We start from the raw sequence: 26321 nt of genomic DNA, 5'->3' as shown, positions 1-26321 counted from the left end.
TTACACTTTCTCCATCTGCCTGCATATACTTAGCACCCCATAGGTCGCCACTCAAACCGGCAGGTGGCTGAACACAGGCGATACAGGCTGTGTGTAAAGACAGCATGCTGTGTGTGCAGATGTTAAGCACAAAACCCAAGGTTACACATGTTGGTTAAATACGAGTGTCTGATGCTCTTTCCATGGCAGCTGAAAGCCTTGTTTTCTCGTGACTGCTGCTGAAGGCATGACCTTGCAGCATACAATTCAGCACATTTCACATTCAACAAAGGTACAAGTAAAAATTTACACTTCTCCTTAAAGAAATGTTTGGAGATGTTTGTGCAGTTGTTTTCTCAATCTTAGTAAGGTTTCTGCAGTGCCATATTTATTGTCCACAGAAATTTCTTCAGTTTTACTTGCATGAAAGTATAACCTAGTGGGTTTTAGTGCCCAAAAGAAGAAAACTATTTACTGTAATGTCAATTATTTTTATTTTAGTGCCCAAAAAGAAAAAAAATATTTATTGTAACATCAATCATTCTAAACTGTTTTTTTTTTTTCTGCCGATTGAGAGAGGCGAACTGCACGCAAGAGAACCTGAGAAGTTTAAATTGAATAAAATGAAAGATAATCAAATCACATCATGTAAACAAAACCCCATTGAACCTGAGACATCGGAGGACCGGAGGAACTGGGCTGGAGGACTGGACTCTGACGAGAATAACTATAGAAGTGTCTCGGCTGGGTTGTTTTTTTTCTCTAGTCCATCTATTGGATTTGGATCTGGAATTCTCACTGACAAGGCAGATGGCGAGCCTACCCTGTTGAACTGAACCGAACCGGAGTTGGCCTTTTGAGAGAGCAGGCCGCTCTCCCAGCAACACGGACAATTGGAGTGTGGTAGGACGGAACCACACAAAGGACTTTTGACTTGACCTTCTAAGACACTGACTAAGCCAGCAGGACCGACAATTGTTTTGAGCTCACATAGGGACACTGGGGTTTTATATTTTGTTTATTTCACCACTGAATGTGAACTGGGTCTTTCCAGTTACTTTGTTCAAATCATTGTGTTCAATATAATTCACCTAAACTTTATCTGTGGTTCCAGTAACTGTTTTTTCGTTCTTGAACTTGTCTCATTACCCTCCTTCTGAATGTAGTCTCTGGTCCATCTTAATCAATTATACAGTAATTATATCATTACTACAGAACCTTGGTAACAGCGCTAAAAATGCATGAATAAAAGCAGTTCTTTGGGTGCTGTCTTTGTCTCTTCACTCTATTATTATGTCCTGGAGAGGAAAACCTGCTCTGTTGTACTTTCTAGGTTTCTTCCTTTTTTTTTTCCCCCCTCATTAATGGAATTTTCATCCAGTACAGGAATCTGCATCTGGAGAACAATGTGTAGCCACGTTCATAGGTAACTTGATGGTGATACTTTCCCATATTAGTATTTTTTTTTAAACTTTGACACTGTACAATTAAGGGTTATACGTAGGTGTTGGGGGGGAGGCAGGGAGCTGGAGCCTATCAAATGGGTGAGAGGTTGGTCACAACCTGGAAAAAAACACATCAACACTTTCTCTGTCTCCTACGGTTAATTTAGAGTTACCACTTCACCTAACCTGCATGTTTTTTGGAAGTGGAAGGAAGCTGGACCACCCATCAGTACAAACCCATACAAACACAGAGGTGAGAACATGCAAACTCCACTCAAAAAATGACCAGGTCAGAGGCAAATCTGGGATCTTCTCGCTGTGAAGCAAAGGTGCTAACCAAGCCACTGTGCCACCAAATTTAGGTTTAACTTTAATACATATCACAAGTTTTACAGCTAGTCAGGGGACAGATACATATTTTCAAGTCACCAAATACATCTTGGACTTCATTTACCTCAGTCATTAAGAAATACAAACAGCCTGGTACTCTATGGTAAATTTCTCTGGAGTAGGCAGTTGTCAAACTGACTAACCACGCGGTTATCAATCAATCAATCAATTTTTTTATATAGCGCCAAATCACAACAAACAGTTGCCCCAAGGCGCTTTATATTGTAAGGCAAGACCATACAATAATTATGTAAAACCCCAACGGTCAAAACGACCCCCTGTGAGCAAGCACTTGGCTACAGTGGGAAGGAAAAACTCCCTTTTAACAGGAAGAAACCTCCAGCAGAACCAGGCTCAGGGAGGGGCAGTCTTCTGCTGGGACTGGTTGGGGCTGAGGGAGAGAACCAGGAAAAAGACATGCTGTGGAGGGGAGCAGAGATCGATCACTAATGATTAAATGCAGAGTGGTGCATACAGAGCAAAAAGAGAAAGAAACAGTGCATCATGGGAACCCCCCAGCAGTCTACGTCTATAGCAGCATAACTAAGGGATGGTTCAGGGTCACCTGATCCAGCCCTAACTATAAGCTTTAGCAAAAAGGAAAGTTTTAAGCCTAATCTTAAAAGTAGAGAGGGTGTCTGTCTCCCTGATCTGAATTGGGAGCTGGTTCCACAGGAGAGGAGCCTGAAAGCTGAAGGCTCTGCCTCCCATTCTACTCTTACAAACCCTAGGAACTACAAGTAAGCCTGCAGTCTGAGAGCGAAGCGCTCTATTGGGGTGATATGGTACTACGAGGTCCCTAAGATAAGATGGGACGTGATTATTCAAAACCTTATAAGTAAGAAGAAGAATTTTAAATTCTATTCTAGAATTAACAGGAAGCCAATGAAGAGAGGCCAATATGGGTGAGATATGCTCTCTCCTTCTAGTCCCCGTCAGTACTCTAGCTGCAGCATTTTGAATTAACTGAAGGCTTTTTAGGGAACTTTTAGGACAACCTGATAATAATGAATTACAGTAGTCCAGCCTAGAGGAAATAAATGCATGAATTAGTTTTTCAGCATCACTCTGAGACAAGACCTTTCTGATTTTAGAGATATTGCGTAAATGCAAAAAAGCAGTCCTACATATTTGTTTAATATGCGCTTTGAATGACATATCCTGATCAAAAATGACTCCACTTCTGTGGATGTCACTGGCACAGTTACGCAACTTTTGTCTGCTGCATGACCAGTCGCAACCAGAGTTTTTGGTCTATACAAAGAAATAAAACTTTTTGCTGTAGAAATTGGATATATTCAGCACTTGGTTGACCTACTGTGCAACGTCAATAACTCTGAGTCCAAGTCTGGCCTGGAGTCTTTCTGCACCCACCTCAGGTCTTTCTGGCATCCTTGCAAAGTCAAAAGACATGAATTACTAGTGACAAATTGTCTGCAGTTGTGAATGTTTTATCACAGTAAAACATATTTTTGTTCCTGTTACTGTCTGTATGTGGTGGTGTGATGCACTAATATTAACGACAGTAATAGTATTAATAATAGTTGTATACCTACTTCAAACATAAATACAGTAAATTGCAGAAAAATGCAATAGAAACAATATTCTTAAAATGCCATAATTAAGAAAATGAATTAAGCCCCATTCTCGCTTTAATGGAAATACATCAGAGAAGGTCACCGTTTGAAACCTTGTCCACACCTTGGAAAATCCTAGAGGGTCCAGGAGGCTGTCCGTAGTGAAGCTGGACATTTCATCATTGTGTGTGGTGGTCCACTGTGAGCCCGTGATAAACTCCAGCCCCACAGCCCTGAACAGAGTGAAAAGGTACAGGTAATGGATGTATGGGTAGACATCTGGGAGCCTGGAAGGTCTCCACTGGAGGGGACCTACGTATCATACACATAAACATCTGTCTCTGTAAAGGTCCACAAAGACGTTTTCATGTAGCTACGCAGCAAAAAACTACCTTCAGATGACAAATACAATGTCTTTGTGCATGGAACACTTTAAAATTGAAAAGAAAAACATTTCATTAAGATTCAAAGTGTTACATGCAAGTCATAAAGCAATGTATGGAGTTAATTTGAAAGCATGAAAACACTAATGGTGTATTAGTGTTTAGTGCCTGGGGCTGCCTGTACTCCTCGCAGAAGAAGTACATTAATCACATCTGTCTGTAATCCCCTGCATGCTGCCGGCACTGTCTGTGCTTCCTGCCAGAGAAGCGGCATCAGTTGTAGCTGAAGCTGACATCATAACAGATAAACTGGCCTTGACTTTACTACCACTGTCACCACATTCTGCTGTTGGTCTTAGGAGATACTGATGATCGACGGCAGTGGATCAGATAGAAGCAATGACAGGAGAGTCGAGTTAAACCGCTTGTCTTTATACCCGGAGGACAAACTGAAGGATGGGACAAAGACGAGGGATTTTCAGTGCAGTTGTAGGAAATGGAACTTTACGGAAGGTGTTTTTTTGTTTTTTTTACTTCACATGGCTTCGGCCCCTGCAGGTGATCACAGGGAGAATGGATGGGGTCAATACAAACCTGCAAGCGCAGCCCAAACAAACTACATTTGGAAACCAATCCAGGGAGTTTCTGAAACAACACAGACATCTGCTAGAGTGACTCAAACATATGCTTAAAATAGTGCCAGAGTTTCTTCTTGAACCTTTGGGTGAGTTGTTAGCAGTGATGGGCACAGTTCTGCTAATCTGCCAACGGCTAATTATTGAAGCCAACGTTTTCATTAGCTGATTAGCTTTCCAGATAACTTTGAAAACCATCAGCGGACCAATTAGCTTCCGATAACTTTTAGACTGCTAACATATTTTTGCGGGTATAGTGAATAAAGCTTAACAGTTAAAAACATTTGTAAAGTCTGAAATCATAGATTTTAGTGCCTGTCTGTTACATGTTTTGTAGCAGACAGACAGACATGAATGGTAGAGCTCTATCCTCTGCAGGCAGAGAAGAGCTGACTTCCAGAGCGAAAGGAAGAGGGAGGGAAGAAAAAAAAAACAAAGATAATTGACTAATGGTAATAATTTTAAACAAACTAATTCCGGACAAGTTATTGAAATTAACATCACGTCTGTCGTTTTACAAAGTGAAAATATCAGCTGTATGTTTTAGTTTTAAAATAATGCACTAATTTTGAAGATTTTAGCATTTAGACACACATGCTGCATTGCATTATGGGTACATTAGTTTCCTGACGTCAGTGGCTGGCTGGTCAATATAACACACAGTTACTGAAACGTGTGGTGGGTTTTACAAATAAATCTGTATTTGTAAATATGTCATTGTTTTCATTTGTTAAAAAACGCAATTTGAAAACTGAAAATTCTGTTTAAGCCCTTAATCACTTTTAGCGAATGTGTGGTTGCTCACACTTATGAACACTGCCATTTACTGGCAGTAGATGGTAGTGTTCATGGCAGTGTGCCTGTGCAAGGCTCCAGTAAAATGCCAAGCAGGTCTGTATGGGGTGAAGGGAAATGATCTTTTTTCCCCTCTCTCCTTTCTCTCTGATCAACAGGTGTCTTTTGCTGAGAGAAGGGTGATTTGAGACAGAAGCGCTGACTCGTTGTGTCACTAGCTGCCGTGTACTGAAGTCAATACTGAAAGTTATTGGTTTAGCTTTTATCTGTAACTTGTGCTAAATTTTTTAGGGATTTATTGGTTTAGCTTTATAACAGTTAACTTTTCAGTTAGAGGATTAACGGTAATCAAAGCTATCTTTTTGGTTAGCTGTGCCCACCACTGGTTGTTAGATACTTCTGGCGTTAAAGTGCAGTAATGGCCACATTTCAGTGAAAAAACAGGGGATCTGTGGAATTTCACAAACGTGATGCCACACGTGGTGCCACAAATCCACAGGTTTGTACCCTGCAACACCACATTGGTCCATTTACTACCCTGGAACATTTGGTGGCACTGTACAACATTTATTCTGTTGTTAGTTTCAGTGTTAAAATGCATTAATGGCCACATTTTGATGAAAGAACCAATAAACTATGGCATTCCAGGCATACAAGGGACCAGAATCCACATCAATGCATTGGTCCACACTGAGCTATACCACCCTCAAACCTTTGATGACACTACACAACATTTATTCTGTTGTTTCATAGTTCCAGTGTAGAACTACAGTAATGGCCAAATTTGGATGAAACAATTTGGCCATTACTGCATGAAATCAGACATGTGGGGTGACAAAACCCACAGGTGTCTGTTCTGCACAATGTACTGGTGATGAAGAACTGTTGGTGGCATTATGCACCATTTAGTCTCTTCTTAGTTCTAGTGTTAAGATGCGCTAATTGCCAATGAAAGAACAAGTTTTTTTTTCAAGCACATAAGACCCAAAAATCCACAGGCTTGAACACCACCTTAGTCCACACTATTGGTGATGCTGCTGGAGTGGACCTTTTACTACAGTATCACACAACTGTAAACCCAAAACATCAACATGAAATTGTTTAACAGTTTACCTCGGTCACACCCCGCGCATCCGTTGATGAGAGAGGGAAAGATGACCAGGACTCAGTCCAGTTCTCAGATTTACCTCACCTTTAATACAGAGAATGAGCCAAAGTAACAATAGCAGAGAGTCTCTGGGTTCATGCTTAGTTTGCCCTAGCAATCAGGCTCTGAGCAGGAACCCTGTCTACCTCTCCCTGAACCCATATATAGTGTGTGAGTTTCTGTCTAAACATTGCATCACTACGCTAAGATGTTGTATTGTTTCTTGATTGGTCCACTTCTCGTCCTGTGCACAGTGCAGTCTTGTTTCTTCTTGTTTCCCAGCACTGATCGTGACCTATAAAGGAAATATCATACACCCCCCCCCCCCCACCCCCCTATCCTGATTGAGCGACATGTGTCACCCCTGCCTCAATGAGAAAAATGATTGCCCAATAAGACAATCTTGGCCTTGTCTCAGTTTCACATATTTTTTACAGTGCTACACACATTTATTAGATTTGCTTCCTTTGCTGAACATTGATAGCACAAGTCAATATATGAGTTCTTTTGGAAGTCAGACTTTCTATATAGTAAATTCCTTCACCTTCTCCCTTCTTTTGCACTCCACCTCAGCAATTCCGAGGTGGATCTGGATGTTGAATTGGAACAAGTTTTATGCCGGATGCCCTTCCTGATGTAACTCCACATTAAATGGAGAAATGTGGCAGGGACATACAGTTGTGCACAAAAGTTTAGTTTCTTGGCAAAATTTGAGGTTTTTGGCCATTTTTCACAAAATATGAATGACAACTCAAAAACCTTTTTTTCACTCAGCCATTTATTGTCAAACAACTGTGTTTATTCTGTTTAAATCATAATAACAACACAAACTACCCAAATGACCCTGATCAAAAGTTTATATACCCCTGTTCTTAATACCATGTGTTGCCCCCTTTAACATCAACGACAGCTTGGAGACTTTTGTGGTAGTTGTGGACAAGGCTCTCTGATGGTAAAGCTGCCACTGAATACGTCTTGGACTTTATTTACATCAATTATGAAGAAATAAAAAACAGTATGGCACTCTATGGTAAATCTGCATGGAGTAGACAGTTCTCAAAAACTGAGTGACTGTGCAAGAAGGAGAAGAGTGAGGAAAGCCACCAAGACACCCAGACAACCCAAAAGACGTTATAGGCTTATGTGGCTGTGATTGGAGAAATTATGCACAGTGCAAGTTTTGCATTTTGTATCACCAGTTATACAGCTTCATGATGAAGTGGTATAGAGGAGGATTTTCTTAAAAAGAAGACCTGAAAGTTTAGCTACAAATTGCCAGAAGGTACATCTGAGATGCAAGCCTGGATTTGATCTGTTTTGGTGAAAGAAAATCCTTCTCTGCTCTACTCCACTATGAAGCTAATGCCTAGTTCACACAGCAAGATAATTGTGCCGATTTCGGTACCCGATCTTCCCCTTCTGAGAATCTTGTGCTGCGTTTACACATAGGCAAGACGCCTTCTGAATGTCATTTTTCTGTCATTAGTGGCACATTCGTGACATTCTTTACGTTACTTGATACATCTGAATAGGTTTCTTAACAGTGTGTTGGTGTGTGATATTTGTGATATTCATGATATTCATGATATTTGTGGAGCATGTTTTTAGGCTGTCAAAAAAATCTTCCATGAATGACACACACAGCCCTCATTTTGCCTCATGTCGTGGAGTTCGCAACTGAGTGTGTTGATCCATCTTGATTAGTGGTGATCCTTAATAGAGTGTGACAGCATTCGTAGTGGTTCCTGTGGTGGTTCTTGGAGCCCAAACTGTCACGCGTTGTTATGAATTGACATGGAAACTGTCAAGTTTTGACACAAATTGCAAACGAATCACTGTTTTCTCTTACGTTTGCACAATGAGAGAAATGCTGCACCGCATTCAGGGTCATTGCTGCAGTATGCAGAAGAGGAACAGTGACGCCAAGTCGGCTAAGTGTCATTCCACACTTCCTGCTGATGCTCCTCAGGATGCTCCTGCAGGTGTTCCATCTGCTGTTGTGCCTGATGACCAGGAGAGTCTGAGCTTCCTCCAGTCTGGCTCTCTCTGTCTCCTCCTCCTCTTTTCTGCACAACTCCATGGCACAGAGCACTAAGCATGCGATCACAAAGTTCTTCTTCTACTGTTGATTCATCTGGGTGTCAAGGAGTAATCTGGAGCTATGTGAACGGTTCAGCAGCTGGCGATAGGATGAATATGGGGCGTGTATGGAGACAATTCGCCAAATTCACAACATTCCTGACAGATTAGTGATGCGCTGTTGCGTGCAATAACGCGCAACAGCACGGGACAATACAGGTAACAGGTCGCAGGTCTCACCTGACGCCTCTGCCCCAAATCATCACATTCGCCAGGAATGTATACTTCACGGCATTTGACTTGACGTCGTTATGTGTAAACACAGCATTAAGGATGCCACGACTATCGTGGTGCCTTCAAAGATAATCTTGTCAGATATTCCTGCTGTATGTGGTGTGTTAAGAGCACTCTAGTCTGCTCGGAAGGACGTTAGGACCACTCAGACCACAAGTCGTGGATATTCAACATGTTGGATTGTCTTGGCTTGACATCCCAGCATGTGTGGTGTCCCCCTGATGACAAACAAGCACTTAGACTGCTGAAGGTGACGTATAGCCAGTCAGAAAGTGAGGTGTGCGGAGAACCAACGCCTTTTCTTTTACTTTTTGTATCATTTTCTCTCCATTATAAATAGTCCACAAACTTATCTTCGTTGCTTCTTCCTTGTCCACCATATTTTTTTACTCTAAATTCACGTTTAATCTCGAGAGGCTTTGTGAGATTTCCTGTTTGACCTGGGAATGTTTGTGTGTGAAATCTGTTCTTGTCTGGTGTGTTGTCCTTACCGTGTGGCTGCACACCCCACACTGTACGACCAACATTGTTAGATCTGTGATTTTTTTTTTTATCTCCATGTGTGTGGTCTCTCAGGTATTGGGAACCTACAGACAATTTAAAAATCTTGCCGCATGAACCAGGCATAGGAGTATGTAGATTGAGACATAAGTATTTGTTGATTTTGCAAGTATTCCCACCAACAAAGGTCTGTAATTTTTATTGTAGGTACACTTTAACTGTGGAAGACAGAATCTAAAAAAAAAAAAAAAAAAATCTGAAAATCACATTGTATGATTTTTAAATAATTAATTTGCATTTTATTGCCTGAAATAAGTATTTGAACACCTACCAACCAGCAAGAATTCTGTCTCTCACAGACCTGTTAATTTTTCTTTAAGAAGCCCTCTTATTCTTCACTCTTTTACCTGTATTAATTGCACCTGTTTGAACTCATTATCTGTATAAAAGACACCTGTTCACACACTCAATCAATCACACTCCAACCTGTCCACCATAGCGAAGACCAAAGAGCTGTCTAAGGACACCAGGGACAAACTTGTAGCCCTGCACAAGGCTGGGATGGACTACAGGACAACAGGCAAGCAGCTTGCTGAGAAGCAACAACTGTTGGTGCAATTATTAGAAAATGGAAGAAACACCAGCTGACTGTCAGTCTTCCTCCGTCTGGGGGTCCATGCAAGATCTCACCTCGTGGGGTAAGAATGATTTTGAGAAAGGTCAGGAATCAGCCCAGAACTACACAGGATGACCTGGTCAATGACCTGAAGAGAGCTTGAACCACAGTTGCAAAGATTACATTAGTAACATATGACACCGTCATGGTTTACAATCCTGCAGGGCAGCAAGGTCAACACATATCCAGGCCTGTATGAAGTTCACCAGTGGCCATTGGAGAAGGTCATGTGGTCAGATGAGACCAAAATAGAGCTTTTTGGAAACAACTTCACTCACCATGTTTAGAGGATGAGAACAACCCCAACAACACTGTCCCAACCGTGAAGCATGGGGGTGGAAACATCATTTTGGTGGTGCTCTCCTGCAAAGGGGACAGGACGACTGCGCCGTATTGAAGGGAGGATGGATGGGGTCATGTATTGTGAGATTTTGGCAAACAACCTCCTTCCCTCAGTAAGAGCATTGAAGATGGGTCATGGCTGGGTCTTCCAGCATGACAATGACCCCAAACACACAGCCAGGGCAACTAAGGAGGGGCTCCGTAAGACGCATGTCAAGGTCCTGGAGTGGCCTGGCCAGTCTCCAGACCTGAACTCAATAGAAAATCTTTGGAGGGAGCTGAAACTCCTGAAAAGATCTGGAGAAGATCTGTATGGAAGAGGACCAAAATCCCTGCTGCAGTGTGCAAACTTGGTCATGAACTTTAGGAAACATCTGACCTCTGTAATTGCAAACAGGTTTGTGTACCAAATATTAAGGTCTGTTTTTCTATTGTATCAAATACTTATTTCATGCAGTAAAAAGAAAATTAATTATTTAAAAAATTATATAAAAAAATTTAATTTAAAAATTATTTATGATAAAAAATACAGACCTCTCCATTCTTTGTAGGTGGGAAAACCTGCAAACATCGACAGCATCAACAGTGGATCAAATGCTTTTTTGCCTCACTGTACATATTGTTACATCTCTTGACCTATTGGCCAGTCTAGTCAGCAAAGATCAACAAATTTGAACTTTCAGTGCCATACGCCTCCACTCGCATAAAATAAATAGAAATATGTTTTCCTGTGAAAATATGAAACCATCTGAAGTCTGCCTGCTTTGTGTGATTCAGAACAAGCCTCATGATGCATACAATTTACTTAACGGGACTACAAGTGGATTGTTTCTCTGTGCGACTGCCACACAGAAACCAAAAGTAAAACCTTTCCCTCTTTCGTTTCACTCCACTAAGCTGGTTTAGTGCGTGTGTTGTGGGTAAGCTGGTGCATGTCTCGGGGGGTGGCTTTGAATGAAAACCCATTTCTCTTCTGGCTGCAGCTGCTGCGTATCCAAGTGCAAACAGCCAACACGTGTCCATCTACTCCATCTGACGGCTTTATCCTTCCAAAATCACATTTTCCTCATCATCTCGCATCTCATTAACATACCAAATGTACTCAAACAAAAACTTACAAAAACATACAAAATAGAAATTCAGTGTTTTGACTCAGTCCAATAATTCATGTCGACTCTTTGCATATGGCTCAGATTTGGCCATGAGGTCCTCTGAAAGCTGCGTCGGAGCTATTAAAACTGGAGCTGCTAAATAATTAGTCGCAAACAGACTTTGTTTTCCCGTGCGTGTTAATGAATAAATATGGATACGCATGCATGCTGCAGCGGGATCGTTTGTGTCAGTGTAATTCCATTAAATGTGTTTCATGACAGCGTACCGCGTGTTGACACACAGCGACTGTCGGTTAGAAGCTTGACATCGTGTGAAATCTGGAAGTTAGGTTGTTCATGAAATCTATCTGGCATTGCGCTAGACATTGAGTAAAGACGTCAAACAAAGCAAGGCGTCTCGAGTGGTGCCGATCTCCAGCGAGCGAGCGTTTCAGCAGTGAGACTGCCCCATCTGTCTGCTTCGGAACTGAGAGCACAGATCCACGCAGCCAACTCGAGCAGTGGATTTAGCTGGACAGGCATCAGCTTGGAAGATGACACAACCAGGACGGCAAAGCCCGAGTCGCCCACTGCAGGAGTTGAGGCTGCTTAATATTCATGTGTTGATTGGGGATTAATAGTTCCATCTGGCTCTAACAAAAGCCGACAGAGATCGAAGAAAGCCTGACGCATTTCCTCTTGTTTCATTACGGTCCAGAGGTATATGTTGGCAAGTGGCGAGCCTGGGAGGAGGAAGAGCTTTCTCCAGACAGGCTGCACCAGAGGGAGAGCTGGGAAATTTGATCATTTTTCTCCAGGACTGTCATACACTATGGGCTGCCTCATTTGTCTGCTGCAACTCCTTTGTTTCCACCAGGCCCCTTGTTCCAGGATTAGGCTGCAGAAAGAAAAAACCCAGAGAGGAAAGAAGGAGCTGTATAAGCCAGTTATTATCATGTTGCATGTTTCTTTAATATGGTACTTAAGTTTAATGTAATGTCTAATGCAAGATTGTATAAATGCTGATTGAAGAAAAATTGAAAGAGGAGTAAAGCAGGCTTAGAACACACACACACACACACACACACACACACACACACACACACACACACACACACACACACACACACACACACACACACACACACACAAGAGCGGTTTTGACCCAGTTTATCTCCCGCTCAGGTGATTAATGCAACGACTTCACAAACAAAGGTCGGCACGAGGAAGACGGGGATCGGAGCAGAGCGCCGGGGCTCAGGGAGTTAATACCGCTGTTGTTCCGGCTGAGAAAATAAGTTGCTTCGTGTTGTGCAGAGCATCATTCAGTCTCTGGAGGCACATGTGAAAAATAGACAGATACCATGCAGAGTACCCCCATGCCCCCATGGCCTTGTGGGAGTTGTGCTTTTGGGGTTTATACATTTTGTACGTAAAAAACAGAAGTGTTACACTTGTGCTGGACATGATTGCTTTGTGTGTGTGTGTGTGTTTTTAAAGTAGAAGTAAAATATTAACAAGAACAGGCGTGTTCTCCTCGTGTCTGCATGGTTTTCCTTCATGCACTCTGGTTTCCTCCCAGAATAAAAAAAAAAAACATGCTTTTTTAGAGTCTGTTCCTTTCTCTGCAACTGACCAAGGCAGAGTCTCTACATCTGGAGTTGATCCCCGGGTGCCGGACTGTGGCTGCCCGCTGCTCCTAGTGGTTGGATTTTGTCTAACTGTAATTAGGATGGGTTAAAGTGTCATTGTATGCATATACTGTATGTACAATGACAATAAAGGCTCTTCTTTTTCTAAAGGCACACCTTGTGGAAAAGTCACCACTTCCCTTTTAAATAGTCACATTCACAAAAAAAAAAAAATATTACCTGAACTCATTTCCATAAAATGAGCCAGTTTCCTATCGATTAACACAGGGCCATAAACGTGACCTTGTCCTCTGGCATTAATTGTTGACCTATCCTAACCAAAATGAAATTACTTCTTCCCATCCATTGGCCCAACAATGAGAGGTTTACTGACCTTGACATAGCCAACGATGCTGTTATCTTTGCAGAATCAATAGATTGCAGCACTTGAAAACCTGAGTGAGGAATCGTAGTGTCTGGGTTTGTGATTGTTCTGGCTCACGACTAAAATTCAAGTCATCAGTGGCTTCCTGGACTCATCCAACAGTAATGTATCTGTATACAGGGAATATGTTAAACTTGTAGAGACGTTGACTTATCTCAGCAGTGATGTTTATGTCTCTAGGTCCTCTTCCTGTGTTTATCAATGTGATATTGCAGGAGAACAAAGGTCTGAGGGGTCCTGGTGCTTTCTGTCTTACTGTATGGTTGTCAGACTTGGACCAGTCACCTAGGGTGATGACTGGATAACTTTGGTACCAGGTCTTTGGAGACTCCTTGGGTACTGCTGGAATGATTTTGTATCAAATGAACAGTTACTTAGAGGGACTCAAAAGAGGAGTATCACTTGCATTGTGAGGGAACACCATGTTTGACATTTTGGACATTTTTGACATTTCACTGTTCATTATCCAGCATACAGGTGCCTCTGTTGTGTGGGCCGCCAGAAGAGGAGGTACTGCTGGCCCACCACCAGAGGGCGCCCTGCCTGAAGTGCGGGCTTCAGGCACGAGAGGGCGCTGCCGCCACGGACACAACCGGGAGTGACAGCTGTCACACATCAACTCATGACAGCTGTCACCCGTCATTTCATCACTCCATAAAAGCCGGATGTCATCTCCACCTCGCTGCCGAGATATCATCTACCTGGGAAGGTAATTCTCTGCTGTACTGAAAACTGTGTCATAGTCTGAACTCTTTTTGCAGCCGCTTTCCTGTTGTGTGCCTTATCTGCTGGATTGGCGTTTGGTGTGAACAGTGACGGCTTCGCTTCACACCCAAACAAGATAAGTGGTTAACAGGAGCTGCACGAGTGTGTGATTAGAGGTGGAGGTGACTTTCCACCTTCTGACTGTTTTTGTTACTGGGTGTACACACACCCACATCTCACTGTTTGTGCTCCTCGCCAGCAGTACCAGATCCGACAGTCGGGGACGGTGATCACCTGGGAATTCGGGACTTGGCGGCTCCAGTATTCACCAGGTTCGGTGGCGGCAGAAATCGTGTGGTTCCGGCTCTTCTCAGGACAGACGTCTTCTATCCTCGAGCCTGCCCACACGTCACCTTTGTGTATTGACTGCTCTCAGATTCTGAGATTGTCTGTATATTCTTTGTGCACATTCACAACATTAAATTGTTACCTTTTGGCTCATCTATTGACCGTTCATTTGCGCCCCCTGTTGTGCGTCCGTGTCACTACACTTTCCCCAACAGCCTCAGTGTTGAGGACCCCATGCGGTTGGAGAACATCAAAGGGATGGTCACATTTCAGCTTGCTGTGGCACATAAATGGTTACTTTCAATAGTTGGCAATAGATCAGCTGATCAGCACCTTCGCATGCTCCCAGGCTTGACTTGACTAGGTAAGCCCAATGTACCTGTCAAGTTTGATCAAAGTTGGTTTTGGAATCCTGAAGATATTTCATTGACATTCATACAAACAAGATTACGTCGAAAACAAGGCAGTCGCAAGGACTGCCTTATATTATTATTATTATCAGTATTATTCATATTGTTATTTTCTTTTATTATTACTTATATTTTGTCATTTGATTTTTAAACGGACCACAATGGAAATAAGTGTTTTCAGTTTCTTTTGTCATGCATATATTTTTAATGTATTTACAATTATATTATGTACTCACAATGAACGTACTAAAACACATGCATGCATGCTTTTAATATATAGATATTCGCCATGTGAATGAGGTACGTTCAGACATTTTCAAGCTGTGTAACAATTCATTTAATTTTGCTGAGTTTCATTATCATAACAGTTATCCTCATGATTACACACTTCTTAATGCAGTTCGGGTTATATGATCTGTTGATTTCACTGTCCATTCATGACAAGGAGGGCGGAGTGCATTTGTTGTTTTTTTTAAATTTCTCCTTCCCTTTCCATAACAACCAATCATAGCGCTTAGAGGACTGTGTCATACATAGCAACAGGGTCAACCCCACTTCCTCACAAAGATAGGAGTTTCTGTCGCTTCCTTGCTCAGACTTGCTCTCAGACACCTGCTGGCTCACTCATAGGCTAAGATTCCTTACCAGGAAATTGACTTTGAATTGCTTTGCAGTCCCTGGTTTCTAAGAAATAAACTTATTTCTGGTCACTATCAAGTACCACATGCCCGAGAAAGGTCATTCAGAAAGTTGATTGTGTTGGGTGGAATAATTGGTGAGGACAGAAGTTGCTTGTTTCTCCATGTAGAACTAGAGTTGGGTCACGAAGAGCATCCGTCGCAAAACCTGTGCCAAATCCCAATGCAGATGTGAGGTGCATCCGCCGTGGCACCCCTGAACAACAACACCCTGGGTTGGTGGAGACACAGTGTAGGGGATCTGTTTCAGTGTCTGTTACCTCCACCTTCCGGTGTCCAGATGATACCTTTACTGTTGGAATGTAAGAAATATCAGAAGATGAATTGAGTGGATGAAGGAGATCAAAAGTGGGATGAGAAAAGCTTCTAAGGCACATGGAGGTGGATGTGTCCATGTAGCTATTTAATGAGAGTCTTATGATTATAGGTGTGATGACGATGTGGTCGTTGATCCTGAATGTATGTTAAATAATTAGCATGTTGCTCATGTGCCCTGAAGGGGTCAACTATCATCCCACAGATCTTTTGGTAATGTCACACACAATCCAGACCAGCTTAGTAGGTGTGTCCCATAGAGCAAGATATGAACAACAGTAACATGTGTCACAAACGTCTAAAACCAGCTGTGTCAGGGCTGAATTAAGCTTAAAGTGCAGCAGTTCCTACGGGCACGCAAATTGAATTGTTGGTGTTTGAGGACATAAAACCCAAAGTTTATTTAACTGTAAAAGGTAGATTTTCATAATTTTGAAAAATTTGTCCTCTTTTATGAAACTTAAATGCTACAGGTGCCACACCCAGATCACCATCAGCACCAAAATTTTAGTAGGAGTTGCTCCTGATGACACCAGTCATTCCACCAAGTATTATGGAGATTGGTTGAAAACATTTGAAGTGGTCCTACTAACAAATAAACATGTCTGAGGTCTGGAAGCAGCATCCACCACACTACAGAACTGCCTTTGGTCCTGGATGGATGGCAATCACCCAAGCAAACAACAAATCCATCCCAACCTGTTGAAAGTATCGGCCACTGCCAAGTGATACTGGCATTATTTGGGCACCTCCTCAGTCTCCTCCATCTGCTGGAGTCCTCATCACTAATCTTATTCCCATATTCCAAAGAGCGCCATTCCTTCCTGTGTCAGCCTGAATAACAAATCGAGGTGCGTGTTGAAGCATCACAGTAACTTCTTGATCCATCTTTTGTCCATCTTGAACAGACTTGGTATACACAGTAGTTGCGGCTATCATCTGCACCAGTTATGAAATCGGGGTGAAATTTTCAAGCTGTTCAAGAATTTCATCCGTTGTCATGAAACGGTCACTTCTGGGTGTTTGTAGCCTTACAGCTTCAATCATGTTGAAACATCTGTAAATGGGGTAGTCCTAGTGAGTATAGCTTGAAACTTGTTTCTGTTCAATCTGGGTAAAAACTTCAAGCAAAAGCAGTGTTTGTTGCGGTTCTGCCTGAGAACGCAGTCGGGCACAGCTTTATTTATTTTTCAATCATGTTGCCAGGTATATATTTATAAGCCAGCCTGATAGGAGGCATGCTGGAATAAGCGGTTTCATCCAATTTTTGTACTTTTTCTAGGTTGTAATAGAATGGTGTCCTGTGGAATAGGGGTGTTACACAGCTGACATAGGTTTTTTTTTTTTTTTTTTTTGCTGTCATAGCCAACACTGCATGCGGAAAGTATTCACAGTTGTATTTATGTTAGAAAGAGTTGTAACACGTAGTCCTGCTTGATTACTGGGGGGGGGTCATCATTATGATTATTTTGGACAAATTTGAAATCATGAATGTAACTTCAACTTGAAATATCACCCAACTGAAAAATACTAAAAAATAAAAGTAAAAACATGACTGGGTAATGTAAATAGGTAAAGAGGTGGAGCATGGGTAAGACTGGCCCGACCTGGGTTGGTAAAATGACGGCTGAACGCGCCCGCCATCTTGTTCTGACCAATCCAGCTGAAGCTGGAGCTAACTTTGGTTGTGATGTTTGAGTAACACATTTTAGTGTACTGATTGGTGGTCTTTATAACAGGTGGCTCAGGTGTAGGTTGTAAAAAATGTACTGCATAGTGTTGGCAACCTTTGTACCATCAGAGGAGTTAACATCACCCAGCTATTTATATCTGCTAATGTTCAAATTACATAATGCTAAAATTTTGTTTAGTGGAAATACCAGACATCAAGCCATATTATCTCAGGTATATCTAATTGCCTGGTAGACGCCGCTGTTGACAGTGGTCATCTACACCTGACATACACAAACACACACACACACACACACACACACACACACACACACACACACACACACACACACACACACACACACACACACACACACACACACCAGAGGTTGCCATTTGGATTTATCACACATGGCAAAGGAAGAGCATCATTGTAAAGCTGAATGCAGAAAAACAAATAATAATCCCAATATTGTTATTTTTGTAATTGTTGGAAGCCAAAATCATAATTGAAATTTGATTAATCACCCAGCCCTAGTAACACTTGTATCCATACTATGGTTACTGCTATATGGGCATTGCTCCAAAGCTGTTGTCAACCCAAACTAACTATTTCACTGTCAAAGTCAAAGTCACTTCATTAAAAAAAGAAATCATTGTTCATTTCATTATGCTTTGCAACCACAATGCAGCCTCTGTAAAACCACATTTAAATACACTAGCATGCATAATTATACTGCATTACTCCCCCCCCCTTTTTTTTGTGTATTTTGTGGTTATCCAAATTCTATTCCCTGACTTCACCGTTCGTCTCACAGCACATTCTCCCAGGTATTCTACAGTCATTGTTTCTCGTCCTGAGAACATAATGGTGCTAAATGAAGCAATGATTTTCTTTATATGTGTCAGCAGCATTGCAAATGATTTTCACGCTGTTAAAAAATCCAGTTCTGCAGAAATGAGATTGAAGATGGACTGAATAAACAGACCATTCAGAGTTGCGCTAACCTTCAGATAATGTCGATTCAATCTGTTGTGTGCACATATTTTCAATTTTTTTTTATTCTGATATTTTGAGAAAGCGTTCAAAGAAAGAAAATTCCATCACATTGTTTTAAGTATGTGAAATTTGTCTCCTCCATCCTTTAGACCTTTGCTACCAATAAAATCAGAGCACAGTTTAGCATCATGATTGTCATATTCAGGGAGAAGTGTGGATGTGAGATTGCTCAAATGACAATTAAAACCATTTTGAAACTGATTTAACATTGAATATATTCATTCATTCATTGAATAATATATATTATAACACTGTTGTTCTTCTGTTGTGCACGGTCAGAGTTATCTTACCCAGTGCGGCTGTGTTCATCTCAAAATCTGCTTTTCATCTTTTGGTTTTCTATTAAGCCAAAGTCAACACGTTCACTTTACTTAATGGACCTTTGCACTGTTTCCTCTGTGGGCCTCAGGTGAATGGGAAGGAGCTGTCCAAGTCCACCCATGACGAGAGTGTGGAGACCTTCCGGGCTGCCAGGGAACCCGTTGTGGTGCAGGTCATCAGGCGGACACCCAGCGGACGCCCACATGGCCCCCTTCAGGAAATCCATGTGGTCGATGTTTGCACGCAGACTGACATCACGTTTGAACACATTATGGCGCTGGCAAAACTCCGGCCCTCCACCCCTCCTGTGCCTGACGTGTGTCCCTTCCTGCTCTCTGACAGGTATCTCCTGTAGAACAGTGACTGAAATCAAATCAACTTTCTCCTATTATATCAACCTTAAATAAAGTCTCTTTCTTCACCAGAATTACTCATGACACATAATGATTCATACACAGTATGTACAGTGGTCCCTAGTTTATCGCGGGAGTTACGTTCTAAATAATAGGCAAAATCCGCGAAGTAGTCAGTGTTAGTTTTTACAATTATTATAGATGTTTTAAGGCTGTAAAACCCCTCACTACACACTTTATACACTTTTCTCAAACATGCATTAACATTTTCTCACTTTTCTCTCCTGTGTAAACACTCTCTTTTTTCTTCTGGGCGAAAAGATTATAAACAGACACACGCAGAACACAATGCGCATGCTCTCCCTTCACTCACTGCCTGCGGGGGTACGGATGCGGCACTCGAAAAGAATCCAAGTCATGGCCACGGAGCTCTGCGACTGCGGTATACCGAGACCCTGTGGCGCTGTGGATTTTTCCACAAGAAATCTATCCTTGCGGGCTGCCGGAGTGCTCCGCATCAAAACAGTGAGCGTAGTCTCTGGACCTGTTGCCAGAGTTGCCGCAGCTCCGCACAGCAGAGAGGGGGGGGAGGCATGAGTGGCCCGTTGCAGCGTTTACTGAGCCCGCAGACTCAGTAAGCCCATCGGAGGCAGTTAGAGCAATCACGGTGATGCCGACCGATGCCGCGACCGGCCCGCCTGATAAGGATGCAGAACACAATGCGCTGTTAAAAAAAAAAGAAGCATGCAAAATTGCACTAAAAACATCCGCGAAACTGCGAGGCCGTGAAACGCGAACTGCATTATAGTGAGGGACCACTGTATATATTCCTGACAAAATTGTTTATCTTGATGAAAAAAGGAATGTTTTGTGCAAAATTTTCTTTCGATACAACTATTCTAACCACTGTCGCACATGGGGTAGAAATTGCAAGTTTGAGCATATTAGTGCAAACCAGCAATACTGATGTACCTGTTCACAAATGAAATACAAATTGAAACAACAATCTTTTTTCCTTTAACTGACCATACAGTACAGATAAAAGAGTATTACATGTCACTGTCCACCTATTTGGTGAAAACAAACAGTCATGGGGAGTGGCATTTGGTTCAGATTTCCTTCGCCTCCGGGAACTGACGTTGATGCCACTCAGCAACTTGCAGCAGGTATTGCTGCTGCTGTTCATCCTGTGTTAGGATCTGATTGTAATCCTGGATAAGTGCAACTCCTCACTCAGAGAGAGGAAAATGAGAGAGGAACAAAAATAAATAATTTCTCTTCATACCATACAGACCTGCTGGTCATTTCACTGTAATCTTGCACAGGCAGACAGTTTTGATTTAGGGTAATAATTTTAAACAAACTAATTCCGGACAAGTTATTGAAAGTAACATCACATCTGTCGTTTTACAAAGTGAAAATAGCTATATTTTTTAGTTTTAAAGTAATGCACTAATTTTGAAGGTTTTAGTGTTTAGACACACATGCCGCATTGCATTATGGGTACATGAGTTTCCTGACATCAATTGTTGGCTGGTATGGGTCTAACACACAGTTACTGAAACATCTGGTGGGTTTTACAAATAAATCTGTATTTGTAAATATGTCATTTTTTTCATTTGTAAGAAAAAGCAATTTGAAAACTGAAAATTCTGTTTAAGTCCATCACTTTTAGCGAATGTGTGGCACACTGCCATGCACACTACCATCTACTGGCAAGAGATGGCAGTGGGAGCAGCCACAAAAAAAAAGAGTTTTCTCCAAAAAAAGAGTTTCACAATGTTTTTCTCATCGCTACTGCATCTTACCTGTGATCAGGTTCAGGTTCAGGTAACTTTATTTGTACCCGTAGGTAGATTTGGCTTGCAGCAAACAGAAAACAGAAAGAAGGCGTCCATGTTAGTCAACACAACAACAACAATAAAAAACACTAAAAATACTAACAAAGAACATACACAAAACAAGTTAACAAACACCACCAAGGACTCACAACCTTAAAACCACTAAAAAGATGGTCAGCTTAAAACTAGTGTGCAAAGGGCAAATAAATAAATAAGTATATAAATATAAGTATAAGTATATAAATGCAAACCTACTAAGATTTGTTCAGTTGCACAATTGCTGCTGGGACAAACCTACTCCTGTAGCGTTTTGTTCTACACCTTGGGACTCTAAACCTACGGCCAGAAGGTAGAAGCTGAAATTCATTAGCCAGGGGGTGGGAGTCATCAACTATAATGCAGTTGGTTATCCGCTGTAATTGTTTAGTGTACAGGGACTCTAAACTCAGCTGCGATTCACCAATCAACCAGCTGGACCATTTAATGATCTGACTCAGTCTGTTCCTATCCTTCAATGTCAAACTGCCAAACCATGCCACCAAAGAAAAAGCTAAAACAGATTCAATAAAAGCACAATAAAATAGTGTTAACATGGTTCGGCCAATGTGAAAATACGACAGTTTCCTGAGACAGAACAAGCGCTGATGTCCCTTCCTACACACCGCCTCACAGTTTGCCTCAAACTTCAGCGAGTCATCAATAATAGTCCCAAGGTATTTATAAGTTTTCACAATTCCAACTGGTTGACCATTCATTGTTGTGTTGCCAGGTGTGCTACCATTCTTCCTAAAATCAATGACCATATCTTTAGTTTTAGATATATTAATCTGAAGATATGAGTCCTCACACCATTTAACAAAATGGTCAACTACAGGACCGTGGCTACTCTCGTTATCCCGCAGCAGACTGACAATCACTGTATCATCTGCGTATTTTAAAATGAACCTGTTTTTAAAAGTGCTCTGACACATACTGGTATAGAGAATAAATAACAGAGGTGAGAGCACACACCCTTGTAGCGAGCCAGTAGAAGAACACACTGTGTTTGATAAAATCCCGTTCACTCTAACTTTCTGTGTTCTGTTTGTTAAAAAGTCTAAAATCCAACCCACGAGATTTGTTATGTGTCGGACGCAGCTCGGAGAACCGACCAGCGTTTGAAGGACCCAGTATGATATAAGCAGAGCATGGTACAAAGGCTAACTGAATTTAATACATAACAGTGATAATATAACAAAAAGGTGCGGCCTGGCGTGGTGCGCTCCCAGCAGCGCTAACGGTCCGGAGCCAGAAGCTGTTTCGGACCCAAGGACCCCGCCGACACCCCCCAAGTGGCCGCAACAACCGAGTCTGTGAAAGAAGGAACCATTATGTGAGTCCACACTCTACACACAGAACACTTAAAGGTGTACAAACAGCAAACACTTCCTGGCTTGATTACTAATCAGCTTCCCAACCTGCAGGCATGGAACATCCAGTTCACAAAACTCCACCGCAGTGAAAGCTGATACATGACTAACATACAGCTCAATACAATAAGGTGTGAGGGACACCACATTTACTGACTGTATAACTGTTAGTCACAAAATCTAACGTACCTCAGGAAGTGTGCTGACGAGCGTGAGACCTCACCCCCTCCTCTTTCACAGACTGTGCATCAAACCTGGACGTTCTCAGCATCCGCTGCTGATGAGATGGCTCCCAAGACGACGATCTCACCCGTCTGGTCACAAGGTCGAGTCTCTGGCAAATACACACTGTGCACTCCAGTCTTAAATGCCAACATGTTCCACTCCATCCAGATGCACCACAGCTGTGAGTCCTGACGAGTCGCAGGTGATCAGGGTGAGGTCCTGACAGCCTCAGCAACACAGCCACTCAGTCCCAAACGCAAGCCACCTGGGAGGAAACCAAAAGACAAACAAACCGGCAGCCAGGCCCCCCCAGCCATATAACAAGATTATTACTTAATTTAAAATGTTCTAAAAGCCTTTGGGTTAAAATACAGGGTTGAATTGTTTTAAAAGCTGAAGAGAAGTCAACAAATAAAAGCCGGGCATGACACCCGCTGCCCTCCAAATGCCTGAGAAGCAGATTAAGCAAAGTGAGTGTGGCGTCCTCCACTCCTCTATTAGGCCTGTAAGCAAATTGTAACGTATCGAGTGCATGCATAGTATTTTTTAGCATTACCGACCGTACCAATTTCTCAAAGATCTTCATCAAAATTGATGTTAGAGCAACAGGCCTAAAATCATTCAAGGATGTAGGATTACTAGATTTAGGAACTGGGACCACAACAGCATGTTTCCACACTTTGGGGACATGCTGTGTTTCCAGGACCAGTTAAAAATATAATAAAAAACTGGACTCAGCTCTTTTGCACAAGATTTAAGTAAATGGCCACAGATATTATCTGGACCATGACTCTTATTTACCTTTGTGCTAAGAAAAGCTTTTTCTATATCCCATTGGTGAAGGGAGAAGTGTTGAGAGTCACGGAGCCTGAGACCAAGTTCCTGAGTTTCCTTACTAAAATCAGATATGTTAAAACAATTAAAAAAACAATTAAGAGCATTAGCTAGTTCAATATCTGAGTTGAAGCCATTTAAAGTAATATTTGTGCTGCTTTCCATATTTTGGAGGCCTGCAATGGCCTTCATACTAGACCAAGCTGACCCAAGATTATGAACAGCCATCCTCTTCTCCAACTCAGACTTATAGGTCTGTTTTGCTTTAAGAATCTCTATTTTAAGCTCTTTGGTAACTAAAAGAAGGTCCGAGTCTACTCCCTTTTTAAAGACCGCCTTCTTTTTCTTTATACAAGATTTCACTGATTTAGTGACCCATGGTCTATTATTAGGATAAATTTTAACTTTCTTACAGGGAACAATCATGTCTCTACAAAAAGTGACATAAGAACATATAACATCAGTGAGTTCATCCAGGTTATCAGAGGACTGCTTAAACATGTCCCAGTCAGTACAGTCAAAACATTCCTGCAAACAATGCTCAGAATCAGCAGTCCAAACTTTAACCTCCTTGGTTTGTACTTTCCCACTCTTTAAAACAGTCTTGTAGGTTGGCAGAAGATGCACACAATTATGATCTGCAAAACCCAACGGAGGAAGAGGGAGTGATTTAAAAGCGTCTTTAATTGACCCATAACATAAATCCAAAGTCTTGCCACGCCTGGTTGGGCAGGTAACATATTGATAGAAGTTTGTTATGGTTTTTCCAAGGAGACTTGATTAAAATCTCCCAAAATAAAATTCGGGGCATCAGGTGAAATGGACTGCAATTTTTGAACAACATTAAAAACAGTACTAGAAGCACAGGCAGCATTTGCCTTTGGGTGAATGTATAGTACTGTTATAAAAAGTTGTGGGAATTCACGAGGCAGATAAAAAGGACGCAATGACACAGATAAAAGTTCATCTGGTGTGCAGATTTTCTCTCTGACAGTCACAGATGTGCAGTATTGTTTGTTGACATACAAACATACCCCACCTCCTTGCGTTTTTCCCGTCACTTCAGTCTGACGATCAAGACGAAGTGGAGCTCCAAAACCATCGATAAGCAGATCAGCGTCTCGGTCTTCCTCAGTAAGCCATGTCTCTGTAAAGGCCATGACACAAGTTTTCCTGAAGTCCTTTTGAAAGTGGACATTTCCTTGAAGTTCATCCACTTTATTTCTCAGGGACTGAACATTTCCCATAATCACGACAGGCAAGGGGATCCTGGTAAGCTGCTGTTTATGCACACGCAGCCTCACACCACCTCGTATCCCCCGCTTTCTCCTCTTCTTCTTTATCGAATCACCTTTGTTAAAAACCAGATAATTAAAATCCCTCGGAATAAATTCTGGTAATATAACATCCGTAACGCGGTTCAGACTGACACAGTTCAACTGCATTAACACATCTCTGGAATAAGTATGACGTGTCCCTGTCGGATTGACAGCTCCGGTGAGATCCCTCACAAACAGGGTACACAATAAAAGCCACAATGCAACAAAATTAAGCGGATACATTTCCGTTGGCAGCAGAATAGTCCTTCACACAGCAATAACCATACAGTTAGAACATAAAACACTCCAAAACAAAACAAAGAAAAAAGATTTTAGACAATAAGCTGGAACGCCAAACTCTGGAAATGATCAAGATCATAAACCACCAGTCAGGTGATGATGTCATCAGTGGTCGCTAGTGATATTTTTTGTTGCAATATGCTCTTATTTTGAAAGACTCTTGTGCAAGAAAACAGGAAGTGTTGTGGCACAATGGCTAGCTATGTGAAGGTTAAGACAATAGAAGTCCAGAGGCTAATAAAAAGTTTTGACATCCATGAACAGTGGCGTTTGAAGAAGACACACAAGAAGACACACAAGCTCCCCAGCCAGTGGCAGCTCCAGCTCTTTTACGAGGGTGCTATGAAATAAGGGCTTGTGTGTCACGAAGGCAATCTGATAGTACACTTCTGGTGCATTCACGTGTAGGCGCACACATAGCCATGTTGTCATCTGTGACAGTCACTGACAGCATGCAGAATGAACAAAATCACAAACAGAACTGGGCTAGTCTTCAGTACAAATATCCACACATGTAGCCTATAGCCAAAAGAAAAAAAGCCAACAGCAGGCAGAAGAGAAAATCTTTCACCTTCCATTGATGTCTTCATAACAGCGCACAACACCTGTTGTTGTGATTGAGAGCTAAAGCATCAATGATTTGGTCACTGTCCAGGGCCCGTGTTCTCTGAGGGCTAATTACCAGGAGTGCCAGGTCACTGGTCTGTCCATCCCCACTGCTGTTCCTCAGGTAGTTCTTTAGGCGACGCAGACTTCTCTTCTTTCTAATTCCACTTGTGGATACTTGGGCAGAAAAACACAATCTAATGTCAGCAACTTCAAACCTTCTACATTCATTACAATACAACAACGTCATCATGACATCATCGAATGTGATGTTGTTGAATGTCACGTTCACGTGTGTGAAAATTAGTTCAAAGGTCAAATATGATTATACTCACTTCATGTAAAACAATCAGTTCTGTTTATGAATGTTTATTTTATGAGTGAAATATTCATCTAATCACACGCAGTTAATGTGAAAATGCCAGATTTATGTCTTACTGTGAAGAGCTATTTTGAAATAATGATGTCATGGCTTTGTAACCTCAGTAGCTCACAA

General features: G+C 41.8%; 1 protein-coding gene across 3 annotated transcripts in view; it reads left to right on the top strand.

Moving 5' to 3' along the window:
• Positions 1-26321, top strand: part of LOC117515519 (PDZ domain-containing RING finger protein 4-like) — a 640352-nt gene that overhangs the window by 504135 nt on the left and 109896 nt on the right. For all 3 annotated transcript variants that reach the window (XM_034176100.1, XM_034176101.1, XM_034176102.1), the window contains exon 2: positions 19027-19280. In XM_034176100.1, coding sequence (XP_034031991.1) covers positions 19027-19280 — 254 coding nt within the window. The remainder of the gene's footprint in view (positions 1-19026; positions 19281-26321) is intronic.

Source organism: Thalassophryne amazonica, chromosome 8, assembly GCF_902500255.1.
Source record: "Thalassophryne amazonica chromosome 8, fThaAma1.1, whole genome shotgun sequence".
NCBI lineage: Eukaryota > Metazoa > Chordata > Actinopteri > Batrachoidiformes > Batrachoididae > Thalassophryne > Thalassophryne amazonica.
Note: the sequence above shows the minus strand (reverse complement) of the source record. Positions and strands in the feature narration are given on the sequence as shown.